General features: G+C 41.0%; 1 protein-coding gene across 4 annotated transcripts in view; it reads right to left on the bottom strand.

Moving 5' to 3' along the window:
* Positions 1-5,612: 5,612 nt before the first annotated feature.
* The window catches only part of septin8a (septin 8a), a 61,592-nt gene continuing 48,621 nt past the window's right edge, over positions 5,613-18,583 (bottom strand). For all 4 annotated transcript variants that reach the window (XM_078230780.1, XM_078230779.1, XM_078230781.1 and 1 more), the window contains 3 exons: positions 16,352-16,484; positions 15,381-15,571; positions 5,613-10,749 (listed from right to left, as the gene is read on the bottom strand). In XM_078230780.1, the coding sequence (XP_078086906.1) occupies positions 10,746-10,749; positions 15,381-15,571; positions 16,352-16,484 (328 nt within the window). In that variant the 3' untranslated portion in view covers positions 5,613-10,745. The remainder of the gene's footprint in view (positions 10,750-15,380; positions 15,572-16,351; positions 16,485-18,583) is intronic.

The following is an 18,583-nucleotide window of genomic DNA, read 5'->3' as shown; positions in this document are numbered from 1 at the left end:
TCAACACACGGGTTGACAATACCAGGAAACTGTATTAACAAATTAACAGATCAAATACCAAAGCCTTGAAAGCACAACTTCCTCACAAGGAGCGAAGACTTTTAAAAACACATCTCCAATTTACAACTTGAGAAATACAAGAAACAGGCATTAGAAACTAGAAGCAGGAGTAGGCCATTCAGTCTTTTGAGCCTGCTCCGCCATTCATCAAATTCAATATCCTGATCCCCCTCCCCCCCCATATCCCTTGATCCCTTTAGCCCCAAGAGCTATATCTAATTTCTTCTTGAAATCAGACAACATTTTGCCCTCAGCTACATTCTGTGGTAGTGAATTCCACACATCCACCATCCTCTGGGTGAAGACATTTCTCCTTACCTCAGTTCTAAAAGATTTACCCCTTATCCTCAGACCCCTGTTCTGGACTTCCCTCATCATTGGGAATAATCATTCTGAATTTACCCTGTGTAACCTGTTAGAATTTTATAAGTTTCTATGAGGTCCCCTCTCACTCTTCTAAACTCCAGTGAATATAATCCTAACTGACTTAGTCTGTCCTCATATGACAGACCTGCCATCCCAGGAATCAGCCTGCCAAACCTTTGCTGTACTCCCTCTATAGCAAGGACACCCTTCCTCAGAGAATGACATCAAAACTGTACACAATACTCCAGATGTGGCCCCACCAAAGCCCTACACAATTGCAGCAGAACATCCCTATACTTAAATCCTCTCGCTATGAAGATCAACATAACCTTTGCCTTCTTTACTGCCTGTTGTACCTGAGTGCTTACTTTCAGCGACTGATGCACGAGGACATCAAGGTCTCGTTAAGTATTCTCCTCTCTCAATTCACACCATTCAAGTACTAACCTGTCTTCCTATTATTGCTACCAAAGTGGGTAACCTCACATTTATCCACATTCTACTGCATCTGCCATGCAGATGCCCACACACACAGCCTGTCCAAATCATGCTGAAGCATCTCTGCATCCTCCTCACAGCTCATCTCCCATCCAACTTTGTATCATCTGCAAATTTGGAAACAATATATTAATGATTTGGAAGAGGGAACTGAATGTATCATGTGAACAGTTGGGATCTGAGCACTGATCCCTGCGGAATCCCATTAGTCACTGACTGCCAATCAGAAAAATACCCATTTATGCCAACTCTTTGCTTCTTATCTGGTAAGCAGCTTTCTATCCATCTCAAGATGTACCTGCAATCCCATGTGCTTTAACTTTACAAAGTAGTCTGTGATGTGGGACCTTTTCGAAAGCCTTCTAAAGTCTAAACCACATCGTCTGGTTCTCCTCGGTCAACTCTACTAGTTACATCCTCAAAGAATTCCAATAGATTTGTAAGATATGATTTCCCCTTTGCAAATCTATGCTGACTTTGTCTGGTTATACCACTGCCTTCCAAATGCTGAGTTATGAAATCCTTGATAATGGACTCGAATAACTTCCCCAGTACCGACATTAGAAGCACATTTTCCTGTCCATACCTGTTTGTTTCTTCTTGTGGCTGCTGCTTTAAGTGCATTGTCACTTTAAATGTATTATCTCTTTAAGGATATTACTTCTTTAAGACTGTCAACTTTTTTTCCCCACTCTGCTGTCAGCACTTTTCCTGCACTTTTGGAGTTTTGGCACGAATCTGGCTGCTCTTTTGTTTGAGCTTCTAAAACTTCTCCTTTTACTCAAGGAAAGCACTCTGGTGTGTGTTTTCTTCTGTCTCTTTGGAGAGTCCTTTTTTTTGTTGAAGTGCTGGATTTTGTCTATTTCACTCAGAGCCCCGGGCATGCTCGAGATCCAATGGGGCTGTTGTTTTAAAAGTTGCTAACTTGTCTTTTTTTCTTAAAGAAAAGTAGAGAATTTCTCTTCTTTATCTTGAAGCTCAGTGTGGTGATCGCTGCCATGAAACCCCTGCAGGCTCTTCTCCCATCCTGCACGTTGGGAGCTTGCCATTTTTTCTAAACCTTTGAACTTTTTTTTTAAAGGGACAGTGTTCCTGTCCCATCTGAACACGGCAATTTTTTTAGACTTAAATTCCATTTTTTAAAACTTAAAGCCACACCTCTTTGCTTTCTGGGGTTATTTTCTCTTCTTTTTCTCTATGTTTTTGTAAACTTTTGACTCTGCCAACCGGCACGGTGGCACAGTAGTGAGCCCTGCTGCCTCACAGTGCCAGGGACCCAAGTTCGATTCCTGGCTTGGGTCACTGTCTGTGCGGAGTCTACACGTTCTCCCGTGTTTATCGGTTTCCTCCAGTTGCTCTGGTTTCCTCCCATGGTCCAAAAGACGTGCTGGTTAAGTGCATTGGCTATGCTAAAATTCTGCCTCGGTGTACCGGAACAGCCAGCGGAGTGTGGGGACGAGGGCATTTTCCCAATAACTTCATTGCAGTATTAATGTAAGCCTACTTGTGACACTAATAAACTTAAATTCAACTGAGGTTTCTTCTGCATCTGTCCATCAGCCTCTCCACTGCACTGAGCCTCCAGGACTGCCCCCTAATCTACAATGTAAGCAGAGGAATGTTTCTGTATTTCGCTCACCATTCTTGTGGATCCTGACCCGGGGTCTTGCCGTGTTCTCTCCATTGCTTACCCATCATGTAATTGTCCACCTTTTCAGATTCTACATTACTCAGGGTCTGGCAATATCTCAGATGAGTCCATTTGCCCAAAAAGAGGCATACAGCCGAGTACTTGTTTCCCCCGCCTTCAATTAAAACAGGATACTCACAGGTATCGGGCCAGAGGCAGTATCAGGAAAATTTATCCTCGTCACCAGAGACTCCATTAGTGAACACAAAAGGTATTTATTAATAAAAATTGTTCAGCAGCTGCATGGCTGGTTAGCCTCCTTACAAGTCTCTTTTCCCAAGAAGGCTCAACCCCATGGGGTGATTCTCCATTCTGAGTTCCAATTGGTCCCCCAGGCGAGGTGACTCTTTCATTTTTTGCCCGATCTTACCAGCTCACCACACTGATCGACCAGCATGAGCTGGTAAGATCACCCCCATTGTATTTATTTCCCCCTTTGCCCCTTGATTTATGTTAATAGTGTCTTCCATCATAAAAATTGGTGCAAAGTGTTTATTTAACTCCTCTGTAGATCTGATCAGAAAGTATGCAGAAGGACCATATGGCCTCAAAATAGTAACTCTGGCTGTGTGCTAGTGGCGGATTCTCTGGTCCTGCCAGTAGCGCACCTCTATCGCTGGCTTCCCTGCAGCATGGGGAGGCTACAATGGGAAGCCCCATTGACAGTGACAGGACCAGAAGATCCTGACTTAACAACTTAAAGCAGATGCAAATAGAAAAGTTATAAAACCACGTTTTATGTTGAAAACGACTATTTTAGTAGGCTGAAACCTCAGGATAAGCTTAAAAAGACTGGTAACAGCATTTAGTGATCCACACAGCAGCTCTTAAGATGGCCAAATATTTATGTAACTACACCTTCCAAATTACAGAGCCATCAGAAAGGAGATGGACTGCCTGGAAGTAGCCCACCAGACTCAGTCAACTGAAATGAGTGTAAATGGCTCATCCTCTGAGCCATTCACAGACATCCAGACGTAATCTGTTATTCAGGTAGGTGTGGACCAAGCCATTAGACTTAATCATTTTGGACAATGGACATCAGTGGAAAAGGGGATTCCACTGGCCACATAGCTCTTTAAACAATGCATCTGGAATGTAGGTCCCAGGCTGTTGTAACTACATTTGGTAACTAGCCAGTTTGTGAATGGAAATTTGAAGAAGTCACATTGAATCAAAATATTGACTTTGTTTCACTCTCCAGAGATGCTGCCAGGCCCACTGAGCTTTTCTAACACATTCTGTTTTTAATTGTGAATGGAAGGTGTGTAATGAGCATGCGAAAATTTGTTCAAAGAAACTGATTTTTCAGGGTGAGTTGAGAAAGACCATGAGTTGGTAACAGCCTCTCTCGCTGAAGCTGTCTGCAAATGTGTGCCCTGCTCGTGTCCAACCAGCCAAACGCCACAGGCAGCACGTTCAACATAAACCAAGCATCTGCTGACTTCAGAGGAAAAGGCAGAAGATTGTCTGTCAAGTCTTTACATTGTCTTGAATCTGGGAAAAAAAAGGACTAAACAGAGCTTGAAACCATTTAACACACCAATTTGCTGGATCTGTATATAATGGACTTTCTTTTTGGACTCAAACAATGTAACCTTTTAACTTACTGTTTTGTGTGGGTGACTCTCTTAGATACATATGCGAATGGCAGTTGGAGCATTTGTTTTATAGATCGGGTGTTAAGTATCATAAACTCTATTTCCTTTTCTTTCAAAACTTACGAGAAAGTCTGTTTTTGTGTGTCCTTCGCAGAGCACTTAATAGTTAAACACTTATTGAAGTGGCACGCAAATTATTTTAAAACCACCTGTTGTCGTCAACTGAGAGCTGGAAAGGAGAGGGGAGCCATTATACCGTAACAATAGAATTATTGACTTACTGTTAAATTTCTGCTGCTGTACACAATTATCTTGTTTACACATATCACACACCATCTAACTGAACATATGTTCTACACAGTTTACCCCATCTACCATGTGGGCTGGACTGTTTCACTGGGAAATAATGTCCTGTAATTCATGCCACATATATTGCACTCTGCTTTATCACGGCAATATCCCAAACATCTCAGAATGCAACAATTTTGCACAATATTCATTAAGATAACTACAGATGGGGAAGGGCACTTGGCCCATGTTAGCTTACACACCAGAATGACCTTAATATTTTACCATTGCAGCATCTAATTGATTCTTAAATGATTTCCAGCTCCAGAAATCCATCCGGGAGCCTATTCCGTGTTGACTACTCTGAAGAGAAGCTTCTTATGATCATCATTATTAATGTTGGATTTGTGACTTTTTCTACCAACTCTTGCAATTTGATTTTGAAGTAATTTTCCACATTTATCTTTTCCATACCATTTACAACTTGCATAAATCTTGAGCACCTGTCCTTCTAATTTTGTTTCCTCATCACACAGACCTCCAAGATTAAGGACTTGCCCAGTGGTTGTTTGCACTGTCTCCAAAGCTTGAATAGCTGCCTTGTTACTCAGCGAATAACTGCAGGTACTGTTTGACACAGGAGGACCAAAGCTCCGTGCAGAGCTTCACACCCACAGTCGCACCAGGAACACATAGGGGGAATTTCAACCCCTCAAAGCTTAACAGCCTGGATGGGAAATGTTGACATAACAATTTATAGTGGTTAAAATATGGTCTGAAAAACATGACTAAAATTGTAACAGCAGGAAGAAAGATTTGTGAACAAGAAGTTCATATCCTACACACAATTTTCATATTTACTTTTACAGTGGGTGGGTAAGAAAGTACGATGCAGGCACACAGAATCTGTAAAGTACAATGAGTAAATAGTCCTTTACTCATAGTAAAGATCACAATAGCGGGCAATGATCTCCTCGGAGCTGTCTCCACCATGATTACTGAAGATGTCTGTCTGTGTTTCATTCCCTCTTGAAGCAGTTTCCCTCTCCTCCATTTTAAACTCTGGAGGGTGGTCACCAAACACGAGATGGAGACAAGCAAAATAAATCTCAAAAACAAAATGATTTATTAACATTTAATGATAAACAGTCAGTATGAAGCAAATAATGAAAATAAAAACCAGCACATTTAAAGGACAACATATACTAATCTGACATAGAAATAACCAGTTTGATTTTGGTGTATGACCAGTTTTTAACCGAGTCATAAAATTAAAGATGGGCACAATACACTGGAGTAAAATGAATAACTAATTGAAATGCTAGAATATAATTAAAAGACAATAGTCAATGGTAGATGTCAGTGCAATACTGTCACACAATGAACAATAAAAAGGGTTGTTCAAGTACAAACAATGTATAAAAGTTCCACAAAAGCACATGACCTGAGCAAATGAACAGGTACACAAAATTACAGTAGCTTAAAGTAACCAAAGAATTACAAAAGCACGCCAAACAAAAAAAAATGAAAAAAATTACAATGAACTGGAATACTATGGAGTGATACAATTTCAAGTGATAATATTAGCAATTCTATTGTATGCAAAATGTTTCAGAACAATTCATTGCTCAACTTTAACATCTACTTAATAAAAAAAATCATATATAATTTTATAAATATTTTGTGGATTTCAAGCAAGCACCCTTGATGAGAAAGAATGCAAAAAAGAATTCTTTACAATATGTTTTAGAATAGCTTGGTCCAATGACACAATGAGAAATGACATCTTAAAATGAACCTGATCCATTAAAAATACCTCTCCACCTTCAGCAGAGACAATACACAGTGTACATTTGTATATAACAGATATTAAAGCTACGATAGCCTTTTTACCAAGAATTTCAAACTGAAGATCATTTGGACTCCCAAAACTCAATAAACCCAGACGGGACGTGGAAGTGAAATATCCTGATCTAAAACCGAAACAAAACTGAAGGTGTAAAATATTTGGTTCAACTTCAAAACGAGAGCAGATCAGTGCAAGTTGCACAATGGCTGACAGATTTAAAATATCACTAGCTAGATAGCACCGGTTTATCATGTCCCTTCCTCCCTGCTCCAGTCTGATTTTCTCTAATTCTGCAGGAAGCATTAAATCAGACTGAGGTAGAATTCAAGAGGGATTAAAGCCAGCAATCTTTATATCTCAAAGCAAGAGCCTATCCGTCAACCGTGAGTTAGAACAGCTAGTTGACCATAGGAGAAGAGGTCACCTCAAGTTGAGTTTAACTCTAATTTCATCTAGAGATCCCAGCATCTCCAACCATGCTAACACTTCCATCTCGTTGGAAATCCATTCCACAGCCTGAATTAGTGCATATGTGCACAGCCACTAGATGTCACCACTTTCACATTCATGGTCCAAAAGGTCACGTAAACAAACAAGGCACACCCAGACCTCTGACCTCCCCAGACCTCTGCTATTACTGCTCTACAAGTAGCCACCATGAGCTGAATTAGTTGCTTTGGGTGACTTGCTTGCTGACTTTTTCCCTCATTCTCTGTATGTACCTGGTCTCCACTCTCTACCTCCTCCAACAGCATTTCTCGAGATTAGCACAAGGTGAACTGCAAATGTGAATCAGAACTCTTCCTTCTTTTACCAGAAGGTGGAGTTTGAGCCCACTCTGACTTTTCATTTTTTTAACTAATGTAAATATCTTAGCGCCACTAATCTCCAAGTAGTTTAGGAGCAATGAAGAAAAATCAAGAGATTATTCAGCAACCCGTGTTCCTTCTGAATGATACCAATGATTTAACAGAAATCATGAAAGAATAGGCCATTAATAAAAAGGATCTGACAGCTTTGGGTGTACAAGAGAATGGTTTTACTTTAAATGACGTACCTCATTATTGTGGCTCTTGCATTGAAGAAATTAAATGATCCGACTAGCATCACAGTAAAATAGTATGCAACCCAAAGCCTTTTCAACATTGCAAACTCAAACTGAAATGGAAAGACATACAGCAAAATCCTGCTGCTATTATCCAGTTAAAGTAGACACTTCTATTCACATTCAAACCAGAACAGTTGTCAATTCAGTTTTGATGTGATCTACTGGGATAAAATATTGGATTTGCAAACTTGCCCAATGCTCTACTTTAAAGCTCGGTGATGTTATTACCCATTATAGAACTCCTTCTACACAAAATCCTAAGTCCACTAATTGTGATATAATATACATATTTCTAAATGATTAACCGTGTCTCTCAGTGCTACAGGCTATGGGTAGTAAACATTGGGCATGATTTATCCTAAAGTGTTCGCCATCTTTGGAGTTTATTCATACATGAATGTAAGGCATACAAGTGCTGGTGAGCTGAATACTTCCCTCAAGTAGAAATTTATATACACAACTGTGAAGTCTTTTTGTAGTCTTTGTACATCCAAAGATGTGTGGGTTAGGTAGAATGATTGGCCATGCTACATTGCCCCAGGGAATAGCAAAGGTACATAGGTGGGGTTACGGGGATTGGGCCTGGGTGGGATTGTTGTCGGTGCAGGCTCAGTGGGCCATTCTGCGCTGTAGGAATTCTATGATTCAGTTCCTGGAAATGCAAGGAACTGAGAAAAGATGGGATTCAGGTCTGTAAACTTCCCCCCCGCCCCCCCCCCACCCTCCATTTTATTAACTAATGCAAACCCATTGCAGTTACAGATAATGGTTGGAGAAATGAGAATGCTTGATCAGTGTGGGAACACGCTACTGTTGATGTGGTCAAGCATACAAGTATGCTTGTATGTACCGGATAGCACAGTGGTTAGCACTGCTGCTTCACAGCTCCAGCGACCTGGGTTCGATTCCCGGCTTGGGTCACTGTCTGTGTGGAGTTTGCATATTCTCCTCGTGTCTGCGTGGGTTTCCTCCGGGTGCTCCGGTTTCCTCCCACAGTCCAAAGATGTGCGGGTTAGGTTGATTGGCCATGCTAAAAATTGCCCCTTAGTGTCCTGAGATGTGTAGGTTAGAGGGATTAGCGGGTAAATGTGGAGGGATATGGGGGTAGGGCCTGGGTGGGATAGTGATCGGTGCAGACTCGATGGGCCAGGTGGCCTCTTTCTGCACTGTAGGGTTTCTATGATTCTATGAAGTATATGCAATAAAGAGGGTGCATTATTTCCTGTAGAAGCATATTAACTGACATACTAGACAAGAACTTAATGCTAATTTGCACTCCATTTTAAAAAATAAGTCATTAGAAATTTCTGAGGATGAGTCAAGCATCAAAATAAAACTCCTGTTTAATAAAAAGATTTTTTTCTCAATTTGTTGAATACCACAAATCAATCCTTTCAGCCTTGACATTTTCACTGTACAATCTGGAGCAACTTCAGAGCAAGGACATTTTAAGACCGATTCCAAAATTCTGAAAGAAATCTATCCTTGCGCCTGCTTTAAAAGTTAATTCAAACAATCCTTCATAATATTTTTAACTTAAAGAAATTCCATTTATCACAGGAAAAATAACCCAAATTTTGATGTAACCTAAAACTGCAATCCCTTTGTGCAAAAATTTAGCCAACCTACAAAATTTGATGATGCTACAAGTGACCATCTTTCTTACAGGGAACACCTCAATGTTGGTCAGTAAGTCACATCATTCCTCACGTAAACACTTCTTGCTTCCTAAACAATCCCTTTTAAATGCGGCTTTGGTAGAGACTTGCCAAATCTCCTATTTCAAAAATGAATCAGGAGAAAAAAAAACACAAAGAGCGATCCAGGCCAGAGAAAGAGAGTGTGATACTCTTGCAGAACATCAGTTACTGCTACGCTGATCAATCCAATTTACTAAAAAATATAATGACACACAAAAAAGAAACTATGTAAGGTGAATTCTATCCACCACCTATCCATCACCCACATTCCACAGTTTGGCTGATAAAACATAGAGGGGTTCAAAAGAAGTGTGTCTAAAAGCAAGGTTTATAATATAATTTTTTTCACTGTTTCAAATATAAAACATAAGTACTCTTTGCTATATTGATGTGCCCATTTAACCCATCCTTATATTGAGTGCAAAATATAAGAGTTTGCTCTAGGGAGTGAAAGGTCAAAGTGACATACGACTAGTACCTCTTCCACATGGTCAACACATAACCCTGCAGAAACAAAGCTATTAAACATCAAAAGATTAATTAATATTAAACGCAGCCAGGCGTTTCCTGTGGATTTAAAGTGGTATTGTCCTTTCTCCTCACATCCATCCCCCCGCCCCTCCCCATGCCCCATCACCTACAAACGGACGATTCTCCACATCTTAATAGCTTCAGTGCAAGTCCAAAACACCAGACATGATAAATTGAGCATCCAACAAACTGGTGAGGAAATGCAAGATTTGTCCACTTCTTTTTTTTAAAAAAAGATCCCATTTCAGAATATAAAGCTAGAATTATTTTTTCACTCAAGTTAAGAATCAGGACTGAATACTTTGGCACAAAGTTGCACATTTTAACTTTCCCCAAGAGCTGACTTTAAGGTTCAAGAACATCCTTCATTTTTAAGAAAATCAAACCTATAAAACATCATGAATGAAACTTGGCTTGATTTTCAACTTGCATATATTCTTTGGTGCAAGGTTAAAATCTTAAAGCTGAGAAAAACAGTTCTGTGGCTACTGCGCACACATTTTATAAATTATGTCATATGACATTGGTGTCCTTGTCTTTTTTTAAACTAGAGTCATATAAAAATATTTTTTATATATATATTCTATGTCAATGTTCCTTTAAAAAGGGCTCTTTGGAAAATAAAATTGAACAATTCATCTGAAGATTTCAACATATTGGCTACAATTGCTGAAATTTTACCAACTCGCCCGCTGCAGAATCGGGGTGGGCGAGGCTCGCAGAACAGCATTCTCCGTTGGCCTCAGGCGGGCGAGGCGGTAAAATTCCGGCAAATGTGTCAGACTGAATAGCAATGACATTAGAATTTACAACAGCAATGAAACATGTGGAAAAAAACAAATTTCGTATAATGATCATCCAAACAGGGTTTCACAGGTCTTGGTGTTGGCTCTTTCTGCTCGAGCTTTGACTTGGAATGTTTGTTGTCCATTTGTGGTGGAGCAGGACTGGGGAAGTTAGGAGGAAAGAGACTTTTTTTTTTGCATTGTAACTATGTATTATTAAGGTCACAAGAAATAATCCCATACTGACAGGTTTAAATGTGCATGAAGCTTTAACTGAAAGAGAAACAAAACAAAAATTAGAAATCATAAAGAATGAAGCAAATAATAGATGTGTTGTTGCATGCTACTATATGATGATATTTCAAGTACTCGGCACTGATTACAGAAGAGGTGTGGAGAGCACAAATGGAGGAGGTGCTCATCAGATGTTCAGCGGGAATTGTCTCAATATTTAAAATACTCAAACCATTGTCTTTGGTTCCCACTACCAACTTTACTCTCCAGCCACAGACGCCTTCCCTCTTCCCAGCAACTGTCTGAGACTAAACCAAACTGTTTGCAGCCTTGGTGTCATACTTGACCCCAAGATGTGTTTCCAACCACATTTAACATTTTCACAAAAACTACCAATTGAGGTCGGAGTGACATCTGCCTCAACCTATCTGCAGCTTGTTACCTCCAAACTTGATTATTCCAACGTAATCCTGGCTGGCCTCCCACATTCTATCCACCATAAACTCAAAGCCATCCAAATCTCTGCTGCAGGTGTCCTTACTCGTACCAAGTCCTGTTCACCTACCCACCCCTCGATGACCTTGATTTTAAAAATCTCATCTTGTTTTTCAAATCCCTCTATGTCCTCATCTCAACAGCTCTACAATGCTCTGGGATATGTCCATTGATCCAATTCTGGCCTCTTGAGCATCCCTGACTTCAATGGCTCCACCTTTGGTGGCTGTGTCTTCAGCTGCTTAGACCCAAATCTTTAGAATTCTCTCTACTTTCCGTCTTGCTCTTCCTTTAAGACACCTTTTCAAACCTATTTCTTTGAGCAAGCTTTTTGCTACCTGCTTTAATGGGTCTTGGTGACTAATTTTACTTTATTATACTCCTGTGAAGTGCTTTGGGAGTTCTTATCATATCTACGTAACGCTTTTAATGCGAGTTGTTGTTAAGGTGAGCAGAACATGAATTCCTTGCATTTCCTCACTCAAGGGAGAAAGGAGGTGGGGTGGGGGAAGGAAGGAAAGGCAACAGTGTGAAAGGCAAGATAGTGGGGGAGGTGAGATAGAGAGAGGAAGGAGGCAGAAAGAGAGAGAGAGAGAGGTGGTGAGATAGAGAGGGGTAGAGGGGAGACGAGAGAGGAGATTGGGTAGACTGGGGTTGTTCTCCTTGGAAAGACGGAGAATGAGGGGAGATCTAATAGAGGTATACAAGATTATGAAGGGTATAGATAGGGTGAACAGTGGGAAGCTTTTTCCCAGGTCGGAGGTGACGATCACGAGGGGTCACGGGCTCAAGCTGAGAGGGGCGAAGTATAACTCAGACATCAGAGGGATGTTTTTTACACAGAGGGTGGTGGGGGCCTGGAATGCGCTGCCAAGTAGGGTGGTGGAGGCAGGCACGCTGACATCGTTTAAGACTTACCTGGATAGTCACATGAGCAGCCTGGGAATGGAGGGATACAAATGATTGGTCTAGTTGGACCAAGGAGCGGCACAGGCTTGGAGGGCCGAAGGGCCTGTTTCCTGTGCTGTACTGTTCTTTGTTCTTTGTTCTTTATAAGATGGAGAGAAATTGAAAGAGAGGAAAGGAGGCAGAAAGAAGAAGTAGACCACGGAACCACAACCATCTGACTCCAAAGCAAGTGCTACCATCTGGTTTAAGTTGATTATGGAACTACCAATCCCATACATGATGAGAAACACATGGAATGGACTCTACAATTTAATATGAAGAGTGATCCTTCTCTTTGAGTTGGAGTTCTAAAAAAACCAGCACAAAAGCAAAATACTGATGATGCTGGAAGTCTGAAGTAAAACAGAAAATGCTGGAAATATTCAGCAGGTTAGGTAGCATTTTTGGAGAGAGAGACAGAGTTATGAGGGCTGGATCTATTGCAGCCCAGAGAACCATGACAACCTGGCACACCTAACTGTGGGAAGGGCTTCGCATCAATTCCCTGTTGGTGGGAAACCTCCCACTAACTGGGACTGACTGGTGGGAATCCCGGTTGCTAGCTGCGGGATGTCAAATAGGCTTAATAATGAGCAACTGACACATAATATCAACCGAGGCCACTGCAATTTACAGTGATTTGATGTGAGCTGTTGCTGCATGTCTTTCCCATCCAGTAAATCTGTGCCCAAATTGAGGGAGCTGACATCGGAAAGGGGAAGGGCAGGTTAAAACCATTCCCCTGCCCTTGCTTCTGACTTCCCAACACCTCACCCTCCCAGCGAACCCCCATTTCACAGTGGTTGGCACTACTGCCTCACAGTGCCTGGGGAACCGGGTTTGATTCCCAGCTTGGGTCACTGCCTATGCAGAGTCTCCCCGTGTGTGCATGGGTTTCCTCTGGGTACTCCGGTTTCCTTCCATAGTCCAAAAGACGTGCTGGTTAGGTTAGCATTGGCCATGCTAAATTCTCCCTCAGTGTACCCGAACAGGTGCCAGAGTGCGGAGACTAGGGGGATTTTCAGAGTAACTTCATTGCAGTGTTAATGTAAGCCTACTTATGACACTAATAAACTTAAATCTCACTCAACTGTGGTCTGAGATCCAATGACATTCCTGGGCCTCTCATACAAGGATTGCCACTAGCTGCCTCCTCTCCTGCTGGTGCTAATGGCGATGAGTTTCTACCGGTCTCTGATTGGCAGGCTGCTAACAGCAGGTGGGACTTCCAGCACTGGGAACCTCAAATTGCCACCCAGCTCGGCAATCATGTGGAAGGCCCATTGGTGGTCACTTGAGTGCTCTGAAGGGCACTTGATTCTACTGAGCTGCCCCCATGGGACCAACAAGTGGTTCCATGCCAGTTCTCCGACCAGTGGGCAAGAATCCCATTGGCCTCAAAAAATCCGCCCAGCGTCCCAGCGTTTCAGGTCAATAGCCTTTTCTCGGAGCCAACCTGATGAGCATTTCTAGCATTTTCTGTTTTTATTATCGAAAAATCAACATTCGGTTTGTAGACGTGGCATTGACTAAAGCCAATCTTAAGCAAAAGCTCACTTTAGTACATAAATAGTTTGATTGAATTTGAGCAAAAAAAATATTTCTCTTAAGGAAATACTGATGCACAAAAATGTACCAAAGGAAGTTTAACAGAGTCATGGTGAGAACCACTAAACTTCAGATGCTGGATCAGAGCAGGAAAATATTAATTTGCTACATAAATACAAAACAAAAATTCTCTTTCTGTGGCATCTAAAGCAATTGAGTGGAGTCCAAAAGGAGAAAAAAAACTCCCCTCTTTTCTCATCCTTTAATTTGAGAGCACATGACGATACCTCGCTGCCTAGTAATCGCCCATTTATGAGCTTTTTTTCTCACCCTCTCCATAGGTAGAACTGTTCGAGCAGAGGGAGTGGTGTAGCTCAATTTTTTTCAAAACTCCAGAGTCGTCCTACTATATGTAACGGATTCTGTTCTTTCTTCAATCACTCTCTTCACCAGTTGTACTTTTACTACCTGGATGATTCTCAAATCCCTGAGCACACTGCAAAAGTCAGTTACTAAAAGTTCTACAATAGTATTGAGCCCAAATTGCTCTGCCTTCAAGGCAAGTGCTTCCCTTTCTTCCAACAGACACTCACATTAAAAATCCACTGTCTAAGACACCTAGGCATAGAACAAATAATGTCATCAGTATGCTATGATCCTATGCTAAAGGTAGATACGGGTTACTTGCGCTCTGTAATCGATTCTCACTCAAAAGCGAATGTTCATTTAATTTTTAAGTCTACGCAAACTCAGTGTCTACAAGGCAATCCAAACCCATTAACACATCCTCACTTTGGGAGAATGGTTCTTCTTGAATAATCAAGTTCAAGCAGTGCTTCTTCCATTATTGACTTGCATAGAAATTACAGTCAAATAAAGAAACCAGGATATATTTAGATATAAACGAACGCTGGGTGTCAGTTGCTTAAACCAACTGGAAAAATCAATAGCACTGTAACAATTTCAGACAAATGTGGTTAATCTTGTTTGGATCATTAAATCTTGGATGTGCACTGCCTTCCCACTTATTTCTAATGCTATAGCACCAGTAGATAATTCAATCGGCATTAAGACATTGATGCAGAGTTTAATTAGTCCCTGAGCACGCACACACGCAGTTCTTGTTCGAGTGCATCAGAGGAACATTTCTTTAAATGTTCAAACAGACAGTAACTTAGTCAAATTGCCTGAAATAACTTGTTACATAATCTATTTATATCTCTGTGCAGTCCATTACTTGGAAGACCATGCACAATTTTGTGCTTAGTCACTTCCAAGCCACCTGCACATTTGTGCTTACATATCTCCATAGAGGAATTGAGAACTTCAGGTTTATACAACAGAAGCAGGTGTCCCAACTGCTTCTGCCTTGTAAAGATGACCTGGTATAGGAAACTGCAAAGGTTCAGGACTGACTGAGGTATGGGGCCTTTAGCTTATTCAGACTAAAAAAAACCCCAGAAAATATGCCTGTTAGTGACTGACACATGAGAGCACATTTGTCAGCGTAATGTTCAATACAGACACAACAGGGTAGGATTAGTTATAACTTGTGTGGTACAAGGAGGAGCAAGTCTCAATAATCAGTGACCACAGTTTCATTCAGTAAATACTCTGAAGACAATTTCCATTGTATGCACTTTAGCCACTAATGCAGATAGCTAGTTAAACCAGCTTACTTTTTTCTATCTTTGTCTTTCTTGACCGGCTGTTGTCCTGTAGCCTGGAAGGGTTGACCCTGCAGAGTCTGCGCCGCCATTCTCCTACGGTTAAATGCATTCATTTCTTCTTCCAGTTCTCTTCGCTTCTCCTCTAACTTTTTCTTCTCTTCCTGGTGCGTTTTCTTCAGTAGATCAAACTGATCGTGAAGCTGTAACATAGCCAGAAGAGTAATGCAAGCAAAAATTCAATATCCAGCAGAAATCATTTATTTCTTTATGGGAAACGCAAAAGCTATCATGAGATCAGCTGTTATCCTTCATTTATCATGGGCTATATTATCCAATATTTCAAGTAACACGAGGTGAAATTTCTTTCTATTATGTTCTTTCCATATATGCATGGTGCAAGAACTGTCTAAACTTTAAACTCTAGATGCTATTTTCGACATATTGGACTAGATTTGCACAGGTAATCACAACAAACTATCAACGTCTGCTATTGCACTGGTGAAACTGATGGCAGCTTATGATGCCTGCACAAGCGCTGTTGAACATGGAAGTCACGTTGCTGTCCAGATTTTCTGCTACTCTTTAGGGTGCGCTCTTGAAGTCCCCACAGACAAGAATCCTTAGACATCAATGAACTGAAGAAAACGTCTTTTCTTATGCTGTGATATCACTATCAAGGCCACCTTAAAGAGTGTCACCTTGCTAATGAAGTATAACTTAGTTTTTAAATCAGTGCACTAAGTTCATAACCACTGCTGTGTTTTTTTGTTTCATGTCAAATTGTATGGTGAATTGAACCTTTAATGCCACAAGATTCAGACCAGAGATTCCAATACAAGTAGCAAACCTGAGTATTAATGCAAAGCCTGACGGCTTTATTTTCTTACTGTTATGTACAGTCTAGATTATCAACAGGAAATGAATAAATATAAAGTTTACAGAATCTAACTACTTTCCACATTTCAGGAAGTAAGGCTTACCTCCTTCTCTTTCTCTTTCAGATCTGTTTCAGTCTCTTTAACTCTCATGACAAACATTTGTCTCATCTCCTCCTCCTTCTTTTGCAGCTCACTCATGAATTCATTCCTCTTAGCTTCATAGGTCTCCTGCAGGCTGAACCCAAAACAATACATTTAAAATTACAGACATCAAACAGGTTAGTTTACCAGCTGTTAATTCAGATTTTTGTTTTCCTCTGCTGAATTGCGTGCGCGTCATTCTGAGGCATTGCCACGATAGGGAATGAAATGCTTTTCACTTCTGGCATTGAGTCTGCACCAAGCACATGCAAACCAGGTAAAACTTGGGCACAGGCAGTGCAATGCTCTCATTACATTACCCCAGTAGTGCATCTCAAAAGAACACCATCTAATTCAATTCATATTTCCTTTAACTAATCCTCTGTTCTTGTGAAGAAATTTCTAATTTGCACTAAGTTACAGAACTTCAGTAGGTCTATAAAGTGTCTCACCCCCACCAGATATAGCAAAACTGTATAGCCATAAGAAAAGGAGATTTCAGATCCCCTATTCCTGGATTGGATTGGAATAATGATCCCATAACAGAAAGGATCATATGTTAATCCTTTGTGCCCTTAAGCAGGTTCTGCCTCATCTTGGGGACAAATAAATTTCTTGGCCACTACCTTTTCGGTGGCTAAGAAAATGACAAGTGACAAAAAAAAAGTTACATGATCCAGCTTGGTGAAATCTAGCAATCATAATATTTAATGCACATACCCTAAGGCAAGACAGGAGGGTCAGGCCTTCATTAAGTTCTTCAGTAACAACTACTTTTTGGTTTTCCACATTTTTATAAAAGTGAAGACCAAATAAAGTTAGTTTGTCCACCTTCCCAGCCCACATACAAAACTGCAGCTCAAAAAGTACAGTAAGAAGTTTAACAACACCAGGTTAAAGTCCAACAGGTTTATTTGGTAGCAAAAGCCACACAAGCTTTCGGAGCTCTAAGCCCCTTCTTCAGGTGGCATTAAAGGTTCAATTCACCATCCATTCTTCACCTGAAGAAGGGGCTTAGAGCTCCGAAAGCTTGTGTGGCTTTTGCTACCAAATAAACCTGTTGGACTTTAACCTGGTGTTGTTAAACTTCTTACTGTGTTTACCCCAGTCCAACGCTGGCATCTCCGCTCAAAAAGTAGCCAGCTGACCGGTGTCCATATCAAAGTAGCTGCTGGGAGCTGCACAAGACAGTGGCACAGTGGTTAGCACTGCTATCTCACAGCACCAGGGACCCAGCCTGGGTCGATTCCTGGCTTGGGTCACTGTCTGTGTGGAGTTTGCACATTCTCCCAGTGTCTGCATGGGTTTCCTCTGGCTCGCTCCGGTTTCCTCCCACATTCTGAAAGATGTGCTGGTAGGGTGCAATGACCCGAACAAGCGCTGAAGTGTGGCGACTCGGGGATTTTCACAGTAACTTCATTGCATTAATGTAAGCCTTACTTGTGACTAATAAGTAAACTTTACTTTAAAAAGTCGGTCATGTTGGAGCTCCTTCCTTCCATATAGGGAAACACCCATAGTATGGCTGAGATTGCAGACATCTACTAATCTATCAGTACGATTGTAATGACTTTAATCAGGCCATTGAGATTGGCCCATTGGAATATGAACTCCCTGATTAACGAGTCAACTGATGGGCCAATTAGGGAGTCTTTTCCTTGTATCTAACCGGGAGTGTCAGTTCCACTGGCACTCCCGAAGGTTGACTGCTGACTGATAGCACTCTGTGTATTGCTGTTGGAATTATAAATAAAGGGATTTTGGTGAAGGGACTTCTGCCTCCGAAGACTTATTACAATGGTTCCACAGCACCGCCATGTTTGCAACTTCTCGACTTCAGTTAAGAGTCAAAAAGACAACAATCTCAGTATTTTTTGTTAAAATTGAGGCTTACGTTGCAAACAAATTATGAAAATTTAACATGCAATTTTTTTCCATGACAGGTTCCAAAGCTAAGTCCACCATGTTCTATGGTCTGGTTGATATTGGTCTGGAATTTGAGACCACCATTACTCATTGTTGTGGAAAGCATTAACATTATTGGTCACTGGTCTTCACTCACTCCCACCACATTGCAGCACTGCCATGCCTCTCTAGAAGAATGCAGTTTGTACAGTAGCAAACAGAACAATCCTACCAGTGTCTTGAAAGAATCAGAATAGTTTTACTCCACTAAGTAAACAGAATGCCATA

This window comes from Mustelus asterias, chromosome 16 (genome assembly GCF_964213995.1).
Source record: "Mustelus asterias chromosome 16, sMusAst1.hap1.1, whole genome shotgun sequence".
Taxonomy (NCBI): Eukaryota; Metazoa; Chordata; class Chondrichthyes; order Carcharhiniformes; family Triakidae; genus Mustelus; species Mustelus asterias.
The sequence above is the reverse complement of the archived record's forward strand: the minus strand, read 5'-3'. Positions and strand labels throughout refer to the sequence as shown.